Source organism: Mercenaria mercenaria, chromosome 17, assembly GCF_021730395.1.
Source record: "Mercenaria mercenaria strain notata chromosome 17, MADL_Memer_1, whole genome shotgun sequence".
Lineage (NCBI taxonomy): Eukaryota > Metazoa > Mollusca > Bivalvia > Venerida > Veneridae > Mercenaria > Mercenaria mercenaria.
The window spans coordinates 70116212-70141505 of NC_069377.1; the positions used below are offsets into that span (position 1 = coordinate 70116212).

At 36.4% G+C, this 25294-nt stretch overlaps 1 protein-coding gene across 1 annotated transcript; it reads left to right on the forward strand.

The window, feature by feature from the left end:
- Positions 1-410: 410 nt before the first annotated feature.
- On the forward strand, positions 411-25294 carry LOC123537043 (dentin sialophosphoprotein-like). The gene is made up of 12 exons (XM_053527897.1): positions 411-506; positions 2007-2093; positions 2389-2452; positions 3582-3759; positions 5451-5667; positions 5999-6117; positions 11428-11500; positions 12018-12780; positions 13440-13552; positions 15988-16142; positions 21494-21821; positions 25236-25294. The coding sequence occupies exons 3-12, from the start codon at positions 2391-2393 to the stop codon at positions 25292-25294; spliced, it is 2067 nt and encodes a 688-aa protein (XP_053383872.1). The 5' UTR covers positions 411-506; positions 2007-2093; positions 2389-2390.

The following is a 25294-nucleotide window of genomic DNA, read 5'->3' on the forward strand; positions in this document are numbered from 1 at the left end:
ATAAGAATATCAAACATACAATAAGAATAACGACATATAGAATAACAATGGTAAGACTTAGAATATGAATGACACGACATTGAATAACAATATCAAAGATACAATAAGAATAACGAAATATAGAATAACAATAATGACTTTTAGAATATGAATGACAAGACATTGAATAACAATGACAAACATAGATCTACAATAATAATAACATATCAGAAGGGTTATACCAGAATTGGTCCTCCTACGTAACTGAACAGATACAGATACAGAACATACATATATAATTTAGCAACGTTTGACATGCCATACACGAGCAAGAACACAGAGTACATTATAGATCTAGATGGACGGTTATATATCTTGGTAAGCTGGATGGAGAATAGGTTTTTTTCGTGCACTAAGGGAAATAACCGAGAAGCGGACGCTGTCGCATTCTTGTATATTTGTCGCCCTTTAGAAAAAAAAGGGAATCGACGAAACGGAAAATTATGGCAAAAAGTGACTTTGCAAAGGTGACTATGTAAAACTCTCAGTCTTTATTCTTTTTTTTTTTTCAGTATTAAATTGAAAAAAAGGTTATGCTTCATAAAAGGAATATGCTGTCAACTTTTCAATTTGTCATTACTTTTCGCGAGGTTATCTGATTTTTTTGAGTAAAATTTTAGTACTATTTTTCAGACTAGATCCACATGCAGATTAAATGTGTGCCACAAGGCTACAACATCTGATTGTAATTTACTTACATATCATATTTCAAATTTACCATCTTCTGAAAATCTGACTTGGGTCTGGAACAACTGATAATGGCACTCTTATTGTACAATGATAATGAGAGATGAGAAAGTATTCGTTGTTGTTGAGGGGGGTGTGTGTATAATGGTTTCAGGTTGTCTGTCTGCCCATCCGTCAGACTGTCTGTCCGTAGACACAACCTTGTGCGCACCAACTTTCCTCATTCACACAATTAAGTGATCAGTTACAACAGTCGTTGTGCATGGTGCATGTTATGTTCTTTCAGAGAAAAATCACTTACAGGACTTTTTTTGTTACTATACTTTATACATAGAGTCTGCATATGCAATCTTGTGCACGGCTTATCTCCTGAACCCATCCACACAATTTAATGAAACTTAACACAATTTTTAAGACATTGCTAGTAATCCTATTTGTGCATTGTGCATGTTAGGTTCTTTCAGGAAAAAAATACGCACAGTTATGGGACTTTGCTTTTTTATGGAATGCGGGTAGGGACAGGCTAGTTGCAAGTTGCCACTTGCTAACTGCTACTTGCCAGTTGCCACTTGCTAATTGCTACTTGCCAGTTGCTAGTTGCCAGTTGCACTTGTCTAAAGATACGATCAACTTTCAATGCATAATTGCGAGTTATTGTATTTAATATGCAAAATTTTGTAAAACTGTCAATAGTCATTGGAGTAAAATGAATTATTACATATGCACATTAAATTCACCTTTGTGAATCTGAGCTTTTCAACTGACGGATTTGTGTGGCAAATGAAACTTGACAAATGGTTGGCAGGGGGTGGGATGAAGTCAGCTGCCCGACTAGGAGTTGCCTTACCCCCATGTCATTCCCAGGCCAAATCCGGGACAGATTTCTCGAGAGGAAAAGTAATGTAACATATAACTGAATGCATAAATGGAAGATAATTCCATTAATGATCAAATTTGTAAACCTGTCCAATTGTGCATTGGAGTAAGTATGACAGTATATATGCACATTAAATCACCTTTGGTGATGAGCTAGCTTTTCACTGACGGGATTTGTGTGGCACTAAAACGTTACACTAATTACCAAGCATCATGCCAAATGCAATCGTACGGTGTACATATAAATTTTACCCAAGTAGCAACTGGCATGTCGTGACCGGCATTCCATAATTATTCTTACACATACTAACCTGATTTAACTGTCTCATCTTTGTTAGTTATGTATTTTGAATCTCCCTGAAGCAATATTCATGTATCAATGTCTGTTTTATCTGATTCAACAGGGAAACACCCACCAGCCAGCTACTGTATGGTAACATGAATAGATGGACAGTATATATGTATTAAACAGCTGATTTTGTTAAATACAGGTATAGTTTTTTTTTGTATGTTTGTCAACATAACCGACTATATTAGAGTTTTCACACATTCAGCTCAATAACCATGTACTAGCCAAATCATTATCTCAGTTTAAATTAGTTCTGCATGTATATGCATTTTTTTATTGAAATTAATCAGTGTATTCAGTTACACTTTTTATATTAAATAAAGCAAATTCATAGATATATAATTTCCAGTTTTCCCCCTGTTAAGTTGTTAGTGCTGTATATCACAAGTCTGGAAAATTTATGTTTTGATATGAAATTTAGTATTGTTTTGTTGTAGATATGGCAGATTTGACACCTGTTAAACCAGAAATTACAAAAGTTTCATCGTTAACAAGTGACAGGTAGGATTTAGACATTAAACTGCATGATGTAGATGTAGTATTCATATGAATGTTTCATAGCTATTAAACACAATTTTCCACTTTAGATAAAAGACAGGACTAAAAATATTGACTGTATTTCGTTGCAGCATCTGTGAATGTTGGGACAGGAGAAAAGGATTTAGTAGGATAGGAAATGGTTGGAAGAATATCTGGATTGATATTTAAGCATCTTGACCAAAAATTGATGCTGTCACCTCGTGTTAGACTTGTCAAGGAAAAGTGTGTTTAGGGTTTAATGCAATTTTTAACAATATTTCAGTTAGTCATGGCAGGTAACCTAGATGAATCCAGTGTTTCTGGATTCTGCACCAGTATTAACCTGTTGTCCACAAGTAACTGCTAACTTCCCCACATGAATTAGAGGCGAGAGACAAATTGTTTCAGACACAGTGACTTTTATCAAATTGTCACAGAGAAATGAGCTGTCAAAGGGAAAGAGCAGCCAAATTTTCATATTTCTTTGATGGAAAAGTGTTAGGATATAGTGACATTCTTAATACTAGTTTATCATGTAGGGAAGGAATGACATGTTTTTAGATTTTATACACCTAGATAATTCCTAAATTTTAGTTCATTTGACATATTTACACTTTTTCAATGTCCTTTTTCAGTTTCAATATTGCAATGTCTAAACTTTTGTGGACTTCTCATATCTCTTTCAATATGGCAGTTGTTTGAAGAAGGAAGATTCTAATATCACGTCATGATACATGCTCGCACACAGTCAACATCTAATATCATTTAGGATGAAACAAGTGCAACCTTGACATTGGAATTGCTCTGTCTGTAAAGTCATTTAGCATAGTCACCAGTCTGGAATAGATGGAACAACTTGTTTCCACACAAGCCCATGTCAGGTCTGGTGTCATATTTACCTCCCCAACACCCGGTGTAGGCAGATACTGCTGCTGCAGTACCAATTTAAGTAAATCATCCATATCAGCAGTCACTGGAATCAAACTGCTCACTGATACCTTCCTGTAGTTCATTGAATAACAATTGAATAAGTCTCTCCATGAATTTATCAGGCAAAATGCATTAGAAATGTAAATATTAATGATATTTTATGTTGTTTTTTTTCTTTCAGTTTTGGTGAAAGATGGAAGATATGTGTGAAGGTTAAAAGTAAATCAGGGAAATCAAGCTTGGAAAATGGAACAGATTATTTCAAAGTTGTCCTGGAAGATGATTCTGGACAGATAGAAGCCCTTGCTTTTGGGAGTCAGAACGTTCATAGGTTCTTTGATAGATTTGAAGAAAATAAGGTAGATATATAAATCTGTGAGGTGTCAGCTATCTGGCTGAGGGCTTTAATTGCCTAGCATCGTACCGCTAGTTTAAGACATGATAGATGAGCATCACACTGGCATACTGTAAGTCAACAACAACTGTTTCTCACAGCTTGATTGTACGTTATCTGCAGTAAATCTTTTACATTATACAGTTGAAACTCAATATCCTGAACCCACTTATCTCCAGATTCTGGCTTTCTTGAAGACATTTTTAAGTCCTGTCTCAAAAACTTGTGCACAAAATACTATTTTAAGTCGAATTTCTGTTAACTTAAAGTAAAATGCTTGATCCCTTGGAATTTAAGATAAAAGGTTCAACTGTATTAAAATGTCAAAGACTAAAGGTGTAAGAGTGCATAGTAGAGATTCAAACCAATTTTCTTCTGCTCTAAAGACTCACCAAGGCCAAGTTGTGTTAAATCATTTAAGTTGCAGGCAACAGGATTTGGAAATCTTTTCTGTACAAAGTATTAAAGAGAATCAGATAGAGATTTTAATAAGTCTCTTGAAAACTACACAGTCTGTTGTTACAGTATGTGTTCTAAAACTACAATGTGTTCTTACAATCTTTGTTCTAAATGTACAGAATTAGTTGTTGTATATTCTTAAATAGCAGAAGTTGTTGTTATAAAAACATGTGTGCTAAAACTACAGAATCTGTTGTTATAATCTGTGTTTTAAAAGTATAGAAACTGTTGTTACAATCTTTGTGCTAAAACTACACAATCTGTTTTACAGTCAGTGATGTAACACTACAGGATCAGTTGTTATTAGCTCATCTTATTTTTTGGAAAGAAAAGAGTTATTGTCATCACTTGATCAGCGTCGGCATTGGAGTTGGTGTTGCCTGGTTAAGTTTTATGTTTAGGTCAGCTTTTCTCCTAAACTATCAAAGCTATTGCTTTAAAAGTTGCAACACTTGTTCACCATCAATAGCTGACTCTGTACAGCAAGAAACATAACTCCATCCTGCTTTTTGCAAAAATTATGGTCCCTTTTGGACTTAGAAAATATCAGATTTCTTGGTTAAGTTTTGCATTTAGGTCAATTTTTCTCCTTAACAGTCAAAGCCATTGCTTTAAAACTTGGAGCAGTTATTCACCATTAAAAGCTGATTCTGCACAACAAGTACCGTAACTCTACATTGCTTTTTGCAAGAATTATGGCCCCTTTTGGACTTAGAAAATCAGATTTCTTGGTTAAGTTTTGTGTTTAGGTCAGCTTTTCTCCTAAACTATCAAAGCTATTGCTTTAAAACTTGCAACACTTGTTCACCATCAAAAGCTGACTCTGTACAGCAAGAAACATAACTCCGTCCTGCTTTTTGCAAGAATTATGGCCCCTTTTGGACTTAGAAAATATCATAAAAACACACGGGTAGGACAATATTTCTATTATACAGAGACAAAAAAATCAGATGAGCATCTGCACCCACAAGTCGGTACTCCTATCTTTAGTTTTCACCAGTATATGACACACAGACTTGAGACTTGCTTTCAGCTGGTTATAGGAGTTTTTTATAATGCAAGTTTTATACTGTGGCATAAGTGCCTGTGCTACAAAATCAATAGTATATATTTATAGATCAAGTAGGATGCTGTTTGAAATGCTGAAATCAGCTTTGTTTAGCAAATAATTGATAAAACCCATCTTCTATTGTTTAGCTTTACTTTATCTCGGACGGAAAATTGACAGTGAACGAAAATGTTCCAAATGAGGAGCAACGATGTGATGAAGGACAAGAAGAAAAAGAAAAAAGACATCCATGTCAAATACACCTAGAGTCGGGAACTGTTGTTACATGCAGTGGTGAGGAGAACCAGCCCAGAAGTCCATTCACACCAGTGACACAGCTCAAACAGTCCACCAAAACATTTGTCGGTGAGAAGTGATACTTTTTGAATGTATCATTTTCAAATTTATGTTCTGTATTTTTAAAATAAAGTGTAGTTTAGTAGTTTCCATTTAGCTATGAAATACATTTTAAGTTTGCAAAAGTAAAGTTTTTAGTAAAACCTTATTTTTATGTGGCTCAGGTGTCTATTTCTATTTCAAGCCGTTGACAGTCATAGTTTGATTTGATTGACTTTTTTAGCATTTTGATTACCCCAGGTTTAGTTGTGTAAATATTGATTGTTTTCTACAGATGATCTCTGTGTACAGATGTTGTTCAGCTCAGTTATAACTGTGTAACTATGTATCAATTTTTCAGATGTTGTTGGTATTGTGACTGGAGTCTGGAAGTTGGAGATGAAATACACGCAATACAGAAGTATAAATATAACAGACGAGAATGGCTCAGATGTTAACGTTGCATTATGGGGCAAACTGGTAATTCTTTTCTCTCTCTCTGTCTAGTACTGTAAATCTAGGGAAAATGGAATGGAAAACTGTCATTACTTATTCTTTAATTCAATGAGCTACAACAGTTTTCTTTTAAGCCCTTACTCTGTTAATCGTTTTATTTGCTAGAACTTTTAGCTAACCTGTCTAAGAATAGTGAGAGCTGTTCTACTCACCCAAGTGTGTTGAAATAATTAAATTAGATAACTCTTGGTTGAATCATGTACAAATTATGGCTCTTTCTCAGCTTAGATGTGAATTCAGTTAAAGTTCTCTGTGCAACTAACTATCAAACTATATTTCAGTAATGATTGAAACTTCACACAAGAAATCCTTCATCTTAGACATACATATTCAAGTTAGATAACTCTTGTTTGAAATTAATTCTAATTATGACCCTTATTTGACTTAGAAAATTGGGTAGAAATCTTGCATGCAAGTTGTTGCTATTGCTGTAATTTAACTTTGATTTGTAGTAAATTTTAATAGAATAATTGAGTTACATAAGTCTTACAAACTTACGGCTCTTGTTCAGCTTAGGAGTTGTTTAATAGTTGTACATTCTGCTGTATAGACAGCTCTTGTTATTTTCACTTTTTTGGCCAATTAAGGTATATGTTAAAATTTATGGCTGAAATTTTAAGGCGTCATCTCCCAAACTTACCTGTTTCTGTGAAGCCATGACACTTAAGTGATTATGAAATTGATTTTAGTTAAAATGAAAAGGAGCAGTATTGATGAGTGATGTTTGAGATACATGGACAATTAAATATTAAAGAAATAAGCATGTCTTGGGTGTAATACCAGCATTATACATGTATGTACAATTTCAACTCGTTTACATATTCTGTATGTGTAGTTGTAAATTTTTAGCTCGACTGTTCAAAGAATAGTAGAGCTATTGGACTCGCCCATGCGTCCGCGTCAGCATCTGCTTCCACATCCGTGTCCCGATTTGGTTAAGTTTTTTGTATGTAAGCTGGTATCTCAGTAACCACTTGTTGGAATGGATTGAAACTTCACACACTTATTCACTGTGATAAACTGACTTACATTGCACAGGTTCCATAACTCTATTTTGCTTTTTAAAAAAATTATGCCTCATTTTCGACTTAGAAATTTTTGGTTAAGGTTTTGTATGTAAGCTGGTATCTCAGTACCCACTGATGGGAATGGATTGAAACTTCACACACTTGTTCACAGTCATCATCTGACATGCACTAAGCAGGTCCCATAACTCTGCTTTGCATTTTAAACTCACCTGAGCACAAAGTGCTAAAGGTGAGCTTTTGTGATCGCCCTGTGTCCATCGTCTGTTGTCGTCCGTCCGTCCGTCATCCGTCGTCAACAATTTGACTGTTCAGGGCTCCAGATAATTTTTAGCTCATCTGATTTTTTGAAAAAAAATGATGAGTTATTGTCATCACTTGAGCGGTTGTCGGCGTCGGCGTCGGCGTCTGCGTCGGCGTTGCCTGGTTAAGTTTTATGTTTAGGTCAGCTTTTCTCCTAAACTATCAAAGCTATTGCTTTGAAACTTGGAATACTTGTTCACCATCATAAGGTGACCCTGTATAGCAAGAAACATAACTCCATCTTGCTTTTTGCAAGATTTATGGCCCCTTTTGTACTTAGAAAATATCAGATTTCTTGGTTAAGTTTTATGTTTAGGTCAACTTTTCTCCTAAACTATCAAAGCTTTTGCTTTTAAACTTGGAATACTTGTTCACCATCATAAGCAGACCCTGTACATCAAGAAACATAACTCCATCTTGCTTTTTGCAAGAATTATTGCCCCTTTTGGACTTAGAAAATCAGTTTTCTTGGTTAAGTTTTATGTTTAGGTCAGCTTTTATCCTAAACTATCAAAGCTATTCCTTTAAAACTTGCAACACTTGTTCACCATCATAAGCTGACCCTGTACAGCAAGAAACATAACTCCATCCTGCTTTTTGCAAGATTTATGGCCCCTTTTGGACTTAGAAAATATCAGATTTCTTGGTTAAGTTTTATGTTTAGGTCAACTTTTTCTCTTAAACTATCAAAGCTAATGCTTTAAAACTTGCAACTCTTGTTCACCATCATAAGCTGACCCTGTACAGCAAGCAACATAACTCCATCCTGCTTTTTGCAATAATTATTGCCCCTTTTGGACTTAGAAAAATCATTTTCTTGGTTGAATATTATGTTTAAGTCAACTTTTCTCATAAACTATCAAAGCTATTGCTTTAAAACTTGCAACAGTTTTTCACCATCATAAGTGGACACTGTACATCAAGAAACATAACTCTATCCTGCTTTTTGCAAGAGTGATGGCCCTTTTTAGACTTAGAAAATCATGGGTAGGACAATATTTCTATTATACAAAAAAAAATCAGATGAGCGTCAGCACCCGCAAGGCGGTGCTCTTGTTTTGGCCTAGGAGTAATTACTCCGGAAGTTGATAATTTAAATCGACACCGCTTTTAAATACACTACCGTACCATCAATATTAGTTAATGCACGCATTGAGTGTATAGTTTAACCTAGGTTTATAGAGATCATACGATGCGTGTATACGTTCAATGTGGGAGAATCAATGCTGATTGGCTATGTTATGTAGCGCATCCAGACGATTCAGATTTTGTTTTTACGCTAGTAAAAAAGCATTGTGTGCGTTTCTGTAATTTCATATACGTTTTTATACGCTTAGAAATTATTAGACATGCGTATTTGCATTATTTCTATACGTAATTTACGCTAATACGCATCTTATCTGGAGCCCTGCTGTTAACACTCTAGAGGTCACAATTTTGACCCAATCTTAATGAAACTTCGTCAGAATGTTACCCTGAATAAAATCTTGGATGAATTTGATAATGGGTCATCTGGGGTCAAAAACTAGGTCACCAGGTCAGATCAAAGGAAAAGCTTGTTAACACTGTAGAGGCCATATTTAAGACTCTGTCTTCATGAAACTTGGTCAGAATCTTAATCATGATGATCTCAAAGTCCAGTTTGAATCTGGATCAGGTAGGGTCAAAAACTAGGTCACCAGGTCAGATCAAAGGAAAAGCTTGTTAACACTGTAGAGGCCATATTTAAGACTCTGTCTTCATGAAACTTGGTCAGAATCTTAATCATGATGATCTCAAAGTCCAGTTTGAATCTGGATCAGGTAGGGTCAAAAACTAGGTCACCAGGTCAGATCAAAGGAATTGTTAACACTGTAGAGGCCATATTTAAGACTCTGTCTTCATGAAACTTGGTCAGAATCTTAATCATGATGATCTCAAAGTCCAGTTTGAATCTGGATCAGGTAGGGTCAAAAACTAGGTCACCAGGTCAGATCAAAGAAAAGCTTGTTAACACTGTAGAGGCCATATTTAAGACTCTGTCTTCATGAAACTTGGTCAAAATCTTAATCATGATGATCTCAAAGTCCAGTTTTGAATCTGGATCAGGTAGGTCAAAAACTAGGTCACCAGGTCAGATCAAAGGAAAAGCTTGTTAACACTGTAGAGGCCATATTTAAGACTCTGTCTTCATGAAACTTGGTCAGAATCTTAATCATGATGATCTCAAAGTCCAGTTTGAATCTGGATCAGGTAGGGTCAAAAACTAGGTCACCAGGTCAGATCAAAGGAAAAGCTTGTTAACACTGTAGAGGCCATATTTAAGACTCTGTCTTCATGAAACTTGGTCAGAATCTTAATCATGATGATCTCAAAGTCCAGTTTGAATCTGGATCAGGTAGGGTCAAAAACTAGGTCACCAGGTCAGATCAAAGGAAAAGCTTGTTAACACTGTAGAGGCCATATTTAAGACTCTGTCTTCATGAAACTTGGTCAGAATCTTAATCATGATGATCTCAAAGTCCAGTTTGAATCTGGATCAGGTAGGGTCAAAAACTAGGTCACCAGGTCAGATCAAAGGAAAAGCTTGTTAACACTGTAGAGGCCATATTTAAGACTCTGTCTTCATGAAACTTGGTCAGAATCTTAATCATGATGATCTCAAAGTCCAGTTTGAATCTGGATCAGGTAGGGTCAAAAACTAGGTCACCAGGTCAAATCAAAGGAAAAGCTTGTTAATACTCTAGAGGCCACATTTATGGCTGTATCTTCATGAAACTTAAGTCAGAATGTTGATCTTGATGATCTTTAGGTCAAGTTCGAATCTGGGTCATGTGGGGTCAAAAACTAGGTCACCGGGTCAAATCAAAGAAAAAGTTAGTTAACACTAGAGGGCACATTTATGACCATATCTTAATGAAACTATCTTGATGATCTTTAGGTCAATAGGTAAGGTGAGCGATACAGGGCCTTCATGGCTCTCTTGTTTCAAAATTATGCCCCTTTTTACACTTAGCAGTTTTTGGTTAACTTATTTTGCATTTTCTCAAAATTATGCCCCTTTTTCGACTTAGAAAATTGCGGTTAAGGTTTTGTATGTAAGCTGGTATCTCAGTACCCAATGATGGGAATGGGTTGAAACTTCACACACTTGTTCAATGTCATCATCTGACATGCACTATGCAGGTCCCATAACTCTATTTTGCATTTTTTTCAAAATTATGCCCCTTTTTCGACTTAGGAGTTTTTGGTTAAGTTTTAGTATGTAAGCTGGTATCTCAGTACCCACTAATGGGAATGGATCAAAATTTCACACACTTGTCCACTGTCTTGAGCTGATAAGCACTGTGCAGGTTCCATAACCCTATTTATCCATTTTTACAAAATTATGCCACTTTTTCGACTTTCATATTTATTTAATTGACAAGGCTGTTGAATAGTCGAGCGTTGCTGTCCTCCGACAGCTCTTGTTTGATTACTGATGTAAAAAGTACAAATGTAGAATGGGATCTTCTCTTCTCTAGCAGAAACAAAGAAACATTTTTCATCAAGCATGAATTATACAGTTCACCTGTGAAGTTTCAATAGAAGTTTTGGAAAATTATAATGGAAAACCATAAAAGAAAACCACTACTTGTCAGACTCCAGAATCTACTGTTTTAAGAATTTGATTCTTCAGTTTACTCAGGTCTTTAATAAGTTATTTTAGTCTTGTTTTATGCAGGAAGATGTGGTAGAATTATATGAGCCGTGCCATGAGAAAACCAACATAGTGGGTTTGCGTCAGCATGGATCCAGACCTGCAGTCTGGTCAGGACCCATGCTGTTCGCTAACAGTTTCTTTAATTGCAATAGGCTTTGAAAGCGAACAGCATGGATCCATGCTGGTCGCAAACCCACTATGTTGGTTTTCTCATGGCACGGCTCATATGTAATATCTTTCTGTTCTATTTGTTTTGTTTCACAGGCCACCGAGTTTGATGTGAGGTCAATAAGCAGTGTTGTGTCTTTGAAGAATGTAAGAGTGAAGAAAGAAAATGGTAAACAACTTTTCTGTTAGATTTAATGTTTACTTACTTAAGTTCCTCCAGTGATGAAGGCTCACATGTGCACAATATATACATGTAGTAAGTTTCATAAAAAAATATATAATGACATTATTTAGGTAAAGTTCTTCATAAACCTGCTACAGAATTATATTGAAAATGATGTTTGTATGAACATGGGACTGATATGTATAATCTTGTTGGATAACCTAAAAATAACTGAATTGATATCTCTTTGATTACACATGGGTACCAAAAAATAATGATAATCAAAAAGTATTTTCCCTGTCTCTTTTTATTTTGAATGTATTGTCTGCCTGTATTTAGTGCATATTATTATTATAATGACTGTCTATATATTACGTATTTCACATGTCTGGTTTACACTAACATTGCATGCCTTGTGTGATCCAGGCCAGGCAAAATCCACTTGGGCTGCAATGGAAAATGAAGATCAGGCTACTCGTATAATAACCCTTAATTATAACCCTTATAAATCTCTATCTGTTAGGAGAAGTTGAGCTTCAAAGTACTCCAAACACGGAAATTGAGTACAAGCCATCTGATCCAGAGGCCATAGTGCTCCGAGAAATCCATGGTATAGCTGAAATCGTTGATGAATTGTCTGATGACATGAGAGATTCAGAAGATGATGCCAGTCATTGTAGGGGATGTCAGAAACGTAGAGGAAGCAATAGCCCTGCTTGTCATAGGAAGAGGAATGATTCCGGTACTAGTACTGGCAAAGGGAAATGTAATAAGAATAATTTGACCAATGGTGCTATATGTAGAAGGAGAGGAAGTGGACCTGGACATGGTAGAAGGGGTAGGAGAAACTATTCATTTGATGGTAACAGAACGGGTAGAGGTCGTGGAAGGCGGAGATCAGTCACCAACAATGATGATTTCATTGATGATGAGGAGGAGTCTGACATAGAGGATTCTGAAGTTGACGATCTGAGAGAATACAAGAAAAAGCGAAGACCTGTGAGACATTGTACAAGGAAGAGCACTATGTCAGTTGCAGATGATGATAATAGTGATAGTGATGATGACTCTGATGACACTGATGATGATGTTGATGATGATGATGCCATTGATAATGATAAGGAAGATGCTAATGAGGAAAATGGAATGAAGACTCGTAGAAGGGGAAGACCTTGCAAGCGAAGTTTGGACAAAGAGCTCGATGGTGCCAGTAAAACGTCATCAGGCAGACTTACAAGGTTAAGACAGAAATCCACTACAGATTCTCCCAAAAAAGCTTCGAGCAGGTATGTACCTTGGGTAGGGTAAAATTTTTATTTTATTAAAGGACAGTGTCTAACTGCATGTTTTTTTGGCACTTAGCTGAGTAGTGAGTGAACAGATCAGCATATTGTAGTGTTGTAAGTTCAGTCCCAAGGTGAGACTTATGTTCTCTGTGACATTTGATAAATGACATTGTGTCTGAAATCATTCATTCTCCACCTCTAATCAATGTGGAGAAGTTAGAAGTTACTACGGAGAGCAGATTAGAACTGGTACTGAATCCGGGAACAATGTTTAGATAAAGTGCCCTCACTTGCATAACAGTAATGCTAGTGAAAAATATTTCAAAACAAACAAACGTGGTTGAAGTCATGCACATCTCAACTTTGTACACTGGTTTATTTAGAAAATAAATGACAGGAATGCCTTGATTAGTTAATATGCTTTTACAAATATTATGATAAAAGAATACACAGATCTACATTCTTCCTGTGGTTATGAACTTGACATCTTGTAGCAGTGTTTGATATTATAGTGGTTGCTCACCAGGTAGCTCATCAAACTTGTAATTATATGTTTACTCCAGAATTTTCTGGTGGGTCCTGGTCTTACAGTCCAACTCTTAATACAGTCATTGGTGTATATGTTTATATCACATATTTATATTTCATATCTGATGCAGCTTACAAGGACCTGTCACTGTGATTTCTATTGAAACTGATGAAGAATCTGATGATGATGGTATAAAACCAGTGTCATCTGCCAAAAAAGCTAGCAAGATGTACTCTAGTGATGGTAAATTTCAGTCTTAAATATATCCAGTTCTATTTATAGTCATTTATATTTATGAGCAGCAGGGTTCTTAGATCCTTTAGTAATGAGTTGAAGACAGTATAAAGAAATGTAAGAAAAGAAGTAATATTGAAGAGTTATTCCCCACTTCAAAATAGAGGGGTTATATTGTTTTGCTTATTGTCCATCTGTCTGTTAGTTGGTAGACCATTTAGTTTCTGATCAGTAACTAGAGAATGCTTGGTGTCACAATATTCTTGTTTCATAGAATGATTGCCGATTGCCTGCGGGTAGTAGATGACCTCTAATGTTTTAAGGATCACTAGGTCAAAGGTCACGGTCACAATGACCTTGTGACGAAAATGTTTCCACTCGGTAAGTAAATAATGCTTTGGTCTACAGTCATCAAACTTCTCAGAATGATTTCATGTGGCCAGATTGTGACCTCAATTCATTGGGGTCAGTAGTTAAGGTCACAGTGACCTTGATACTGAAAACTGAAAACAATTTTGGCACAATAGTAAAGAATGCTCTGCATATGGTTATTAGACTTCATAGGGAGATTGCCTGTTGTCAATACGTAACCCCTATTATTTTAGGGATCAGTTTGTCAAAAGTCAAGGTCGCATTGACCTCGACATTGCAAAATGGTTTCCCCTCAATAATTAAAGGACAGTTTGACATACTGTCATCAAACTTCATTTAGTGACTGCCTGTGGTTAGTAGATGTCCCCTACTGTTAGGGAGGTCACTAAGTCAAAGTTTAAGGTCACGGTGACCTCAAAACTGAAAATAGTTTCTGCTAAGTAGCTTTGGAACCCAGTGGTCCATAGTGACTGAATACAGTTTCTGCTCAGTAACTAAAGAACACTTGAACATAGGATGATTGCCTGTAGTTAGCAAATTTCCCGAATTATATTGGGGATCAGTATGTCAAAGGTCAAGGTCATAATGATGTCGGCACTAAAAATGGAATAGGCCATCATGAGGGTCAGTTATGTTTTATGTTAGAGAACACTTTGGCTGTCAGGCTCCATAGGGTGATTGTCTGTACTTAGCAAATTTCCCGAATTAAACTGGGGGTAAGTATGTCAAAGGTCAAGTTACTCAAGGTCATAATGATGTTGGCAATGAAAATGGAATAGGCCATCATGGGGGTCAGTTGTGTCTTTTGTTAGAGAAAGCTTTGGATGTCAGCCTCCATAGGATGGTTGTCTATAGTTTTTGACATCATTTTGTCAAAGGTCAACATAAAAGTATACACATTTGCACCCACTTGCATTTGACAGACTGTCATGGTGACATATGTGTTTTACACACAGGTCTTGTTTATTGACATACATGTATTTTCTTCAGCACAAAGAATTTTTTATAAATGCCAGTTTAATTTTATTTGTCATTTTACCCCCAGATACATAGTATATATTGGAGTCATGTTTGTCTGTCTGTCAAAGATTTACTTTTAATTAGCATTTATTAACCTCACCAAGAGGATGTGCAGAAAGTTCACTTCAGTTCGCTATGTCCAAGGTCAAGGCCACACTTGGAGATCGAAGGTAATATAACATAACTTGATATACGCGCCATAGTGTCTAAACAGCTTGGAAGATTTATATAAAACTAACTTTAGTTGTTTACCTCACCAAGACGACGTGCAGAATGCTAACTTGGGTCACTAGGTCCAAGCTTACACTTAGAGGTCAAAGATCAAGTAGCTTAATTTATGTGTGCTCTTTATATTATAAACTGATGTTTTTCATTCAACTAGCTTCATGCCTGGGCCACTAGATCCAAGGTCAAGGTCACAAGTAGAGGTCAAAGATCAAATAGCTTAAATTTTTGTCTGCTTGATTTATTCTTTAACACAGGAAGGATTTTCATAAAACTAGCATCAGTTGTTCACCTTGCCAAGACAACATGCAGAGGGCACAACCCAGGTCACTAGGTCTAAGGTCAATGTCACACTTAAAGGTTAAAGGTGATAATAACCATACCGGTATTTTACTTTCCCTGTATAAAAGTAGTTTCTGTGGATATTGATCACCTTCAGTGATAGCTCTAGTTTGAATTGAGTAAAACCAATTGATGTAGCTTGTTAGAAGAAGTATTTCCTCTATAAACAGTAATTTTCCCACACTTAAATTTTTTTTCTATTTTTTTTTTTTTTTGACCAAATGAGATTTTTAAAAACTGTCATCTTGTGAAATTCAGTTACCAGTTTCTTTATTTACTTGTCCCCTCAAATTTGTAAAACTTATTGTAGAAATTCATTTATTGACTTGATTCACATGCCTAGCAATAAACTTTAGATGTATCTTTGATTGCCTTGAAAGAATGGCTGTTATAGTATTACTGAATGAACCTTGAAACTGTGTTGAATTTCATTGTGTAGAGGCCATAAAGAAATGCCGTAGAATAATTTGTCTTCTTTTCCATAGACTCTGATGCCACAGTATCATATTTAGAAACATCAAATTCCTCTGGTAAACGGAAAGCTTCGGATAACGATGATGGTGAAGACGATGACAAGAGTAATGATGAAAAGGATGTTACTAAGTCTTCTAAGAAGTCTTCAAAGAAAAAGTTCAAGAGGGTAAGAAAATACTATAGCAGTGAAAGAGTACAGCTCTTCCAGGGGTAAGAAAATACTATAGCAATGAAAGAGTACAGCTCTTCCAGGGGTAAGAAAATACTATAGCAATGAGAGAGTACAGGTCTTCCAGTGGTAAGAAAATACTATAGCAATGAAAGAGTACAGCTCTTCCAGGGGTAAGAAAATACTATAGCAATGAGAGAGTACAGGTCTTCCAGTGGTAAGAAAATACTATAGCAATGAAAGAGTACAGGTCTTCCAGTGGTAAGAAAATACTATAGCAATGAGAGAGTACAGGTCTTCCAGTGGTAAGAAAATACTATAGCAATGAAAGAGTACAGCTCTTCCAGGGGTAAGAAAATACTATAGCAGTGAAAGAGTACAGCTCTTCCAGGGGTAAGAAAATACTATAGCAGTGAAAGAGTACAGGTCTTCCAGGGGTAAGAAAATACTATAGCAGTGAAAGAGTACAGGTCTTCCAGTGGTAAGAAAATACTATAGCAGTGAAAGAGTACAGGTCTTCCAGGGGTAAGAAAATACTATAGCAGTGAAAGAGTACAGGTCTTCCAGGGGTAAGAAAATACTATAGCAGTGAAAGAGTACAGGTCTTCCAGGGGTAAGAAAATACTATAGCAGTGAAAGAGTACAGGTCTTCCAGGGGTAAGAAAATACTATAGCAATGAAAGAGTACAGGTCTTCCAGGGGTAAGAAAATGCTATAGCAGTGAAAGAGTACAGGTCTTCCAGGGGTAAGAAAATACTATAGCAATGAAAGAGTACAGGTCTTCCAGGGGTAAGAAAATACTATAGCAGTGAAAGAGTACAGGTCTTCCAGGGGTAAGAAAATACTATAGCAATGAAAGAGTACAGGTCTTCCAGTGGTAAGAAAATACTATAGCAATGAGAGAGTACAGGTCTTCCAGGGGTAAGAAAATACTATAGCAGTGAAAGAGTACAGGTCTTCCAGGGGTAAGAAAATACTATAGCAGTGAAAGAGTACAGGTCTTCCAGGGGTAAGAAAACACTACAGCAATGAAAGAGTACAGGTCTTCCAGGGGTAAGAAAATACTACAGCAATGAAAGAGTACAGGTCTTCCAGGGGTAAGAAAATACTACAGCAGTGAAAGAGTACAGGTCTTCCAGGGGTAAGAAAATACTATAGCAATGAGAGAGTACAGCTCTTCCAGAGGTAAGAAAATACTATAGCAGTGAAAGAGTACAGGTCTTCCAGTGGCAAGAAAATACTATAGCAGTGAAAGAGTACAGGTCTTCCAGGGGTAAGAAAATACTATAGCAGTGAAAGAGTACAGGTCTTCCAGTGGTAAGAAAATACTATAGCAATGAAAGAGTACAGGTCTTCCAGGGGTAAGAAAATACTATAGCAGTGAAAGAGTACAGGTCTTCCAGGGGTAAGAAAATACTATAGCAGTGAAAGAGTACAGGTCTTCCAGGGGTAAGAAAACACTACAGCAGTGAAAGAGTACAGGTCTTCCAGGGGTAAGAAAACACTACAGCAGTGAAAGAGTACAGGTCTTCCAGGGGTAAGAAAATACTACAGCAATGAAAGAGTACAGGTCTTCCAGGGGTAAGAAAATACTACAGCAATGAAAGAGTACAGGTCTTCCAGGGGTAAGAAAATACTACAGCAATGAAAGAGTACAGGTCTTCCAGGGGTAAGAAAATACTATAGCAATGAAAGAGTACAGGTCTTCCAGGGGTAAGAAAATACTATAGCAGTGAAAGAGTACAGGTCTTCCAGGGATAAGAAAATACTATAGCAATGAAAGAGTACAGGTCTTCCAGGGGTAAGAAAATACTATAGCAATGAGAGAGTACAGGTCTTCCAGGGGTAAGAAAATACTATAGCAGTGAAAGAGTACAGGTCTTCCAGGGGTAAGAAAATACTATAGCAATGAAAGAGTACAGGTCTTCCAGGGGTAAGAAAACACTACAGCAATGAAAGAGTACAGGTCTTCCAGGGGTAAGAAAACACTACAGCAATGAAAGAGTACAGGTCTTCCAGGGGTAAGAAAATACTACAGCAGTGAAAGAGTACAGGTCTTCCAGGGGTAAGAAAATACTATAGCAATGAAAGAGTACAGGTCTTCCAGGGGTAAGAAAATACTATAGCAGTGAAAGAGTACAGGTCTTCCAGTGGTAAGAAAATACTATAGCAGTGAAAGAGTACAGGTCTTCCAGGGGTAAGAAAATACTATAGCAGTGAAAGAGTACAGGTCTTCCAGTGGTAAGAAAATACTATAGCAATGAAAGAGTACAGGTCTTCCAGGGGTAAGAAAATACTATAGCAGTGAAAGAGTACAGGTCTTCCAGGGGTAAGAAAACACTATAGCAGTGAAAGAGTACAGGTCTTCCAGGGGTAAGAAAACACTACAGCAGTGAAAGAGTACAGGTCTTCCAGGGGTAAGAAAACACTACAGCAATGAAAGAGTACAGGTCTTCCAGGGGTAAGAAAACACTACAGCAATGAAAGAGTACAGGTCTTCCAGGGGTAAGAAAATACTATAGCAGTGAAAGAGTACAGGTCTTCCAGGGGTAAGAAAATACTATAGCAGTGAAAGAGTACAGGTCTTCCAGGGGTAAGAAAATACTATAGCAATGAAAGAGTACAGGTCTTCCAGGGGTAAGAAAATACTATAGCAGTGAAAGAGTACAGGTCTTCCAGGGGTAAGAAAATACTATAGCAGTGAAAGAGTACAGGTCTTCCAGGGGTAAGAAAATACTATAGCAGTGAAAGAGTACAGGTCTTCCAGGGGTAAGAAAATACTATAGCAATGAAAGAGTACAGGTCTTCCAGGGGTAAGAAAATACTATAGCAATGAGAGAGTACAGGTCTTCCAGTGGTAAGAAAATACTATAGCAATGAAAGAGTACAGGTCTTCCAGGGGTAAGAAAATGCTATAGCAATGAAAGAGTACAGGTCTTCCAGGGGTAAGAAAATGCTATAGCAGTGAGAGAGTACAGGTCTTCCAGGGGTAAGAAAATGCTATAGCAATGAAAGAGTACAGGTCTTCCAGGGGTAAGAAAATGCTATAGCAGTGAGAGAGTACAGGTCTTCCAGGGGTAAGAAAATACTATAGCAGTGAGAGAGTACAGGTCTTCCAGGGGTAAGAAAATACTATAGCAGTGAAAGAGTACAGGTCTTCCAGGGGTAAGAAAATACTATAGCAGTGAAAGAGTACAGGTCTTCCAGGGGTAAGAAAATACTATAGCAGTGAAAGAGTACAGGTCTTCCAGGGGTAAGAAAATACTATAGCAGTGAAAGAGTACAGGTCTTCCAGGGGTAAGAAAATACTATAGCAGTGAAAGAGTACAGGTCTTCCAGGGGTAAGAAAATACTATAGCAGTGAAAGAGTACAGGTCTTCCAGGGGTAAGAAAATACTATAGCAATGAAAGAGTACAGGTCTTCCAGGGGTAAGAAAATACTATAGCAGTGAAAGAGTACAGGTCTTCCAGGGGTAAGAAAATACTACAGCAGTGAAAGAGTACAGGTCTTCCAGGGGTAAGAAAATACTATAGCAGTGAAAGAGTACAGGTCTTCCAGGGGTAAGAAAATACTATAGCAATGAAAGAGTACAGGTCTTCCAGGGGTAAGAAAATACTATAGCAGTGAAAGAGTACAGGTCTTCCAGGGGTAAGAAAATACTATAGCAGTGAAAGAGTACAGGTCTTCCAGGGGTAAGAAAATGCTATAGCAATGAAAGAGTACAGGTCTTCCAGGGGTAAGAAAATACTATAGCAATGAAAGAGTACAGGTCTTCCAGGGGTAAGAAAATACTATAGCAATGAAAGAGTACAGGTCTTCCAGGGGTTATCAGCTCAAAGTAAGACTATAAGATTTTTGAACCTCTTCTAGCTCAGTGGTAAGTACCGGTAGACTGGCTATAGAAGGTGAAGGTCATTGGTTTAAAACCGACAGGAGGCTGGTCTCAGTATCAGAGCACTAGCCATAGTATTGTCTGTAGCTAGCACTATCCTACCAAACTTAACTGACATAACAATCTTCAGGAGTCACCAATATGGACAACTGTTTGCAGTTACAAATAAACTTACATACAAACAAATTTATTAGATCTCGGTGAGCAGTCATTTATCACTCAGATTACAGATAGGTATAGAGCTTTCTGGGAGACTTAGAGCTGCCATGAGTTGAATTTAAGGTAGTTCTGCATGTTCAGATCGAAATTTTTTCTTCAATGTAGAATTTGATTAAACTCTGGTCTTTCACAACTTCAGAATATACTTATGAAATACAGCAAATAAAAAAGATAGGGTTGTGTGCTTGATTTTTTGCTAGACTGATTTGAAAAATTTGGACCACGCAATTTTTCGTAATGGGAGTCTATGGGAAAATTATAACTTTCATAACATTTTCACAAATAGAATTTTTTCTACAATGTAGATTTTAATGAAACTTCTCACAGGTGTAAATAAACATATGGTCTACAATGTGATAAAATAAAATTTCTAGGTCCGTGTGCTTATTTTTGAGACATTTGACCATGATTAAAGTGAACTGCACATTTAAAGCTAATTTTAAGACATTGTTTTGAATTATTTAACGTCTGATTTTTTAATATCATATTTCAACTTTAGAAAGACAGTAACAGTGCCATTGTAACAAATTTACATAGAGGTTGCCATTAATTCATAAAATGATTTTCATTTGCGCAGCCGAATCCAAGCTTTATTCTACGTTTTCCGGATAAATGATGTTACGCCATCAATTCAAACGTGCTGAACTACCTTAATTGTAAGCATTGATGGATTAATCTTGTGATTCCTGAATAAATTCTCAATAACCCATGTATTTCTTACATGTGCCCTGATTGCAGGAAATACTGAGTGTGGGTTGACACACACACATAGTGTTGTTTGTTGACATCGAATGTACCAGAATGACCCTTTAATTTTAGTTCTTCAAATTTTGTCTGTTTTTCTGTGTTTTTTTTTCTGATGTTTAGGTAATGGTTCATTATTACACAATTATATACTTGTGGTAAGATCAATATATAGTTTTATTGATCTTCCTGTAGTGATACTGACTGTACATGTTGATGGAAGCGTAGGTGTATATATTGTTATAGTACATACCAACAATGCATTGGATTTGCATTTCAGTTTTCTCATTTCTTACACATTTTTTTATCAGACACACAAAACTGTGACTTCACCCTGTGAAAATTACAATGGACAAGGTCAATACCACTTCTTTAAGGCATTATCAGTTTATACAGACCTGCACATAAAAGTGCTCAAATGACGGTATTCAGCAGTGGGTATAGTATTAGATGTTTATAATTAAAATTGTCTATTTACTCTTAAACTTACAGATAAAGACAACATGTACATCTTCACAAGAAACTGAGAAGTCTGTAGACCAGGAAGAGAAAGATGGTGATGAACACAGCAGCGGCAGCAGTGGATCAGACACAGACAGTAGCAGCAGCAGCAGTAGTTCCGATACCCACAGTTATCACTCTGGACATGGTGACATGGACGGCATGTGGGTTGAAGAGAGTCCGGTAGAGAGCAGCTATATACAGCAGTTAAGGGCAATACAAAAAGATGATGATGGCACATTAAATTTGCTTCAACATTACATTCTGTGGTTTGCTTTGAAAGCCGGTGGGGAAGACTGTGATGATGAGTTTTATAAAGGTCTTTATTGTACCCCCCGACAACAAAGTTGTAAGTGGGGGTATACTGGTTTCAGGTTGTCTGTCTGTCCGTCTGTCTGTCTGTCCGTCTGTCTGTAGACGCAATCTTGTGCGCACCATCTCTCCTTATCCCCTTGACAGAATTTAATGAAACTTCACACAAGTGATCAGTACCAACAGTAGTTGTGCATGGGGCATGATAGGTTCTTTTAGAAAAAAAATTTGCAGAGTTATGGAACTTTGTTTTTTTGTTACTATACTATATACATAGACACAGTCTTGTGCGCACCATCTCTCCTCATCCCCTTGACACAATTTAATGAAACTTCACACAAGTGATCAGTACCAACAGTAGTTGTGCATGGGGCATGTTAGGTTCTTTTAGAAAAAAAATTTGCAGAGTTATGGGACTTTGTTTTTTTGTTACTATACTATATACATAGACACAATCTTGTGCGCACCATCTCTCCTCATCCCCTTGACAAAATTTAATGAAACTTCACACAAGTGATCAGTAACAACAGTAGTTGTGCATGGGGCATGTTAGATTATTTCAGAAAAAAAATTTGCAGAGTTATGGGACTTTGTTTTTTTTTGTTACTATACTATATACATAGACACAATCTTGTGCGCACCATCTCTCCTCATCCCTTGACACAATTTAATGAAACTTCACACAAGTGATCAGTAACAACAGTAGTTGTGCATGGGGCATGTTAGGTTCTTTCAGTGACAAAAATTGCAGAGTTATGGGACTTTGTTTCTTGTTAACATACTATGTACATACAGTCTGCATATGCAATCTTGTGCGTGCCTAATCTACCAAACCCTTGCACACAATTTAATGAAACTTCACACAAGTGATCAGTACCAACCCTAGTTGTGCATGGTGCATGTTACATTCTTTTAGATAAATATTCTGCATAGTTATGGGACTTTGTTTTTTGTTACTATACTGTATACATACAGTCTATATACATACAGTCCACATAATTATGCAATCTTGTGTGCGTCAAATTGCAATGTACTGTATCAGTGCATGTGGGGGGTACATTCATCACCTTTAGTGATAGCTCTAGTTTTCAATTGTTCATGCATTACAGTCAATCCCGTGCATACAGACCACATATGGGAGAGCCCAAAAATAGTCTTTTATTATGTCTCTCCATGTGAGGGGAGATTTATTGATTTTGTGCTGTCTGTCCATCTGTTCATCTGACTGTCCATCTGTTCATCTGACTGTCTATCTGTCACGAAAGTTTGTCTGGAAGTTTGTCTGAATGCATCCAAACTATGTAGAAAAGTTCTCAGTATCTAGACTAGTTTTGCAGGTTATCAGCATTTTACAGTCATTATGGACCCGGTAAACAAAGGTTAGGAGGGAGTATACTGGAGTTACTAAGTCCATGCATCCCTGTCTATGCACCTGTGGTTACTCTTGAAATTATGGGTAGATTTTGCTCAATGTATGTACACGGGTATGTTGTCATATGATACAAGACAAGGATGATTTTAGTTACAATCCACACATTTTGGTCAGAGTTACGGCACCTTTTTTACTTCTAGAAAAATGTGAAATGTCAGTTTGGTAACACTGGAAAGGGTGAATGGATTGAATACGTTTGTGGTATACAGGTGTATAAATGTAAAATAAAGGTCAGGTTTGATTTTGGTCACAATCCACCAATTTTGGGCAGTTTTTGGTCAAATTTAAAGTTAAAACTTGTGAAACAGGTCTTTGTTTCATACAAGAACGCAATTTTAAGGGGTTATTATTTAGTCTGTCAAAAGCTAGACAGTTCTAGTTGGAATAAATGTGTCTGGGCTACTTCTCCAATACTACCAATGAGGAACATTAGCTTGTTACTTCCCTTGAAAGGTTGTATGATAAAGCGCAAAGATAACCAAATGTAACATTGGTCCCTTTCAGTTGGATTCCTCTGACTTTTTCGTTATAACCTTTGTCCAAGATGTTGCGGTTGGTCAAAATAAATATACATTTTATGTGTAAGTTTCTAAATAAAAATGATTAACCAAACCTAAATTTAGCAGAGAGGCACTAAAAGAAAACTTGTCCTTAATCATTTTCCAATTCAATGAAATTTAGTATAGATATTGATTTTGAAAATTACAAAGAAGTCGATGATAAAAACAGAGGAAGGACCAATCTACTTCTTGGACATAATCAGAGAAGTAACTGACTAATGTTCCCCATTGGATTTCATTGAAATTAATAAGACTGGTCAGTATTAGGCCTAGTTTTGTTATGTGTTGTTTAATAATTTTGGTTGAATGGGCACTTGAAATAAATATACTATATTTCGCTATATTTACATTCTAACATTGTCCTTCATATTTACACAGAATGTAATGTATAAAATCTCGTTTAAGATTAATGATAGGAGCTTGAAGTCCAGAGTTATTTGCCCTTGGTTTTCTAGAAATGCCATATTTCACTGTTTGTGCACTTGAGCACCTTCATTTCTTAACCAGTCCTAAATCCTACTTTAGATGTTGAAAAATAAACTTGACAACTCTAAATATATCGTATTACTAGGTGATAAAACTAAACTGAAAATCTGTATAGATGCAATGTAACTCCTGTTCTACTACACATACATATACCAAACTTAGTACATGTGAATTCATTTGTGTGCTGTATTTATGTTAGGTCTTTGAATTTGACCTTGATACAAAAGCAGTATTACTTAGGTGAGTGATAAAGAATGACCATGGCTCCCTCTTTATTTGCTGATGCTGATAAGTTATCGTTACCTTTCTATTTTCCCCAAACATATTGTAATTTACCTTATCTTTGATCACATGTCTTTGTGCTATGGTCAAATGTTGCATATCCATTGGTCATGCCATTTAAATGAAGCAGTATGGGGAGACATGCACTTTTTTCACAAGCAAGGTCTAGTTTACAGGTGTTTTTACAAGCTGGAATATACAGCAGACTAGAAGTTAGATTTTAAGTCTTGTGGTCTCCTTTTTCAGAGGTTGTGTTTAGCACAGGATTTACTGTATTTTCAGTTGATTATTGCCCTCAGTTTTTACATGTATTAAAGATGTTTTGACACAGAAGTCTCAAGTGTATGGACCATAGTTGTAGTGATAATAGTTTTGATACAAGTTCTCTGCTATGCCATTTTTTCTATACATACCTGTACATACAACATGTAAAGTTGGATGCAAAAAGATAAATTCAGATGGAGGTGTTGTCTTAGAACTTATTGTACTGTGCTTATACTTTATGCACTTTTTTTTCATATGTAAAAAAAGTTTTCAGCAATTACATGATAGACGGTTTTAAATATGTACCAAGTCTTAATAGATAATAAAAAATCAGAAAAATTTATTTTTTAAATGAAAAAAAAGACTGAGTTTTAAGTTTTTTTAATTTTTGTTTCAGAACAGTTGATGCCAAGAAAAAATTTGGAGGCAGAGGGGGGGGGTGATGAATATATGTGA

Excerpts from the sequence above, each read along its gene's own strand:
- LOC123537043 (XM_053527897.1), top strand. The coding sequence starts at position 2,391 with ATGGCAGATTTGACACCTGTTAAACCAGAAATTACAAAAGTTTCATCG. Across the intron at positions 6,118-11,427 it reads TTGCATTATGGGGCAAACTG|GCCACCGAGTTTGATGTGAG; the intron begins GTAATTCTTTTC and ends TTTGTTTCACAG. Across the intron at positions 21,822-25,235 it reads TGATGATGAGTTTTATAAAG|AACAGTTGATGCCAAGAAAA; the intron begins GTCTTTATTGTA and ends TTTTTGTTTCAG.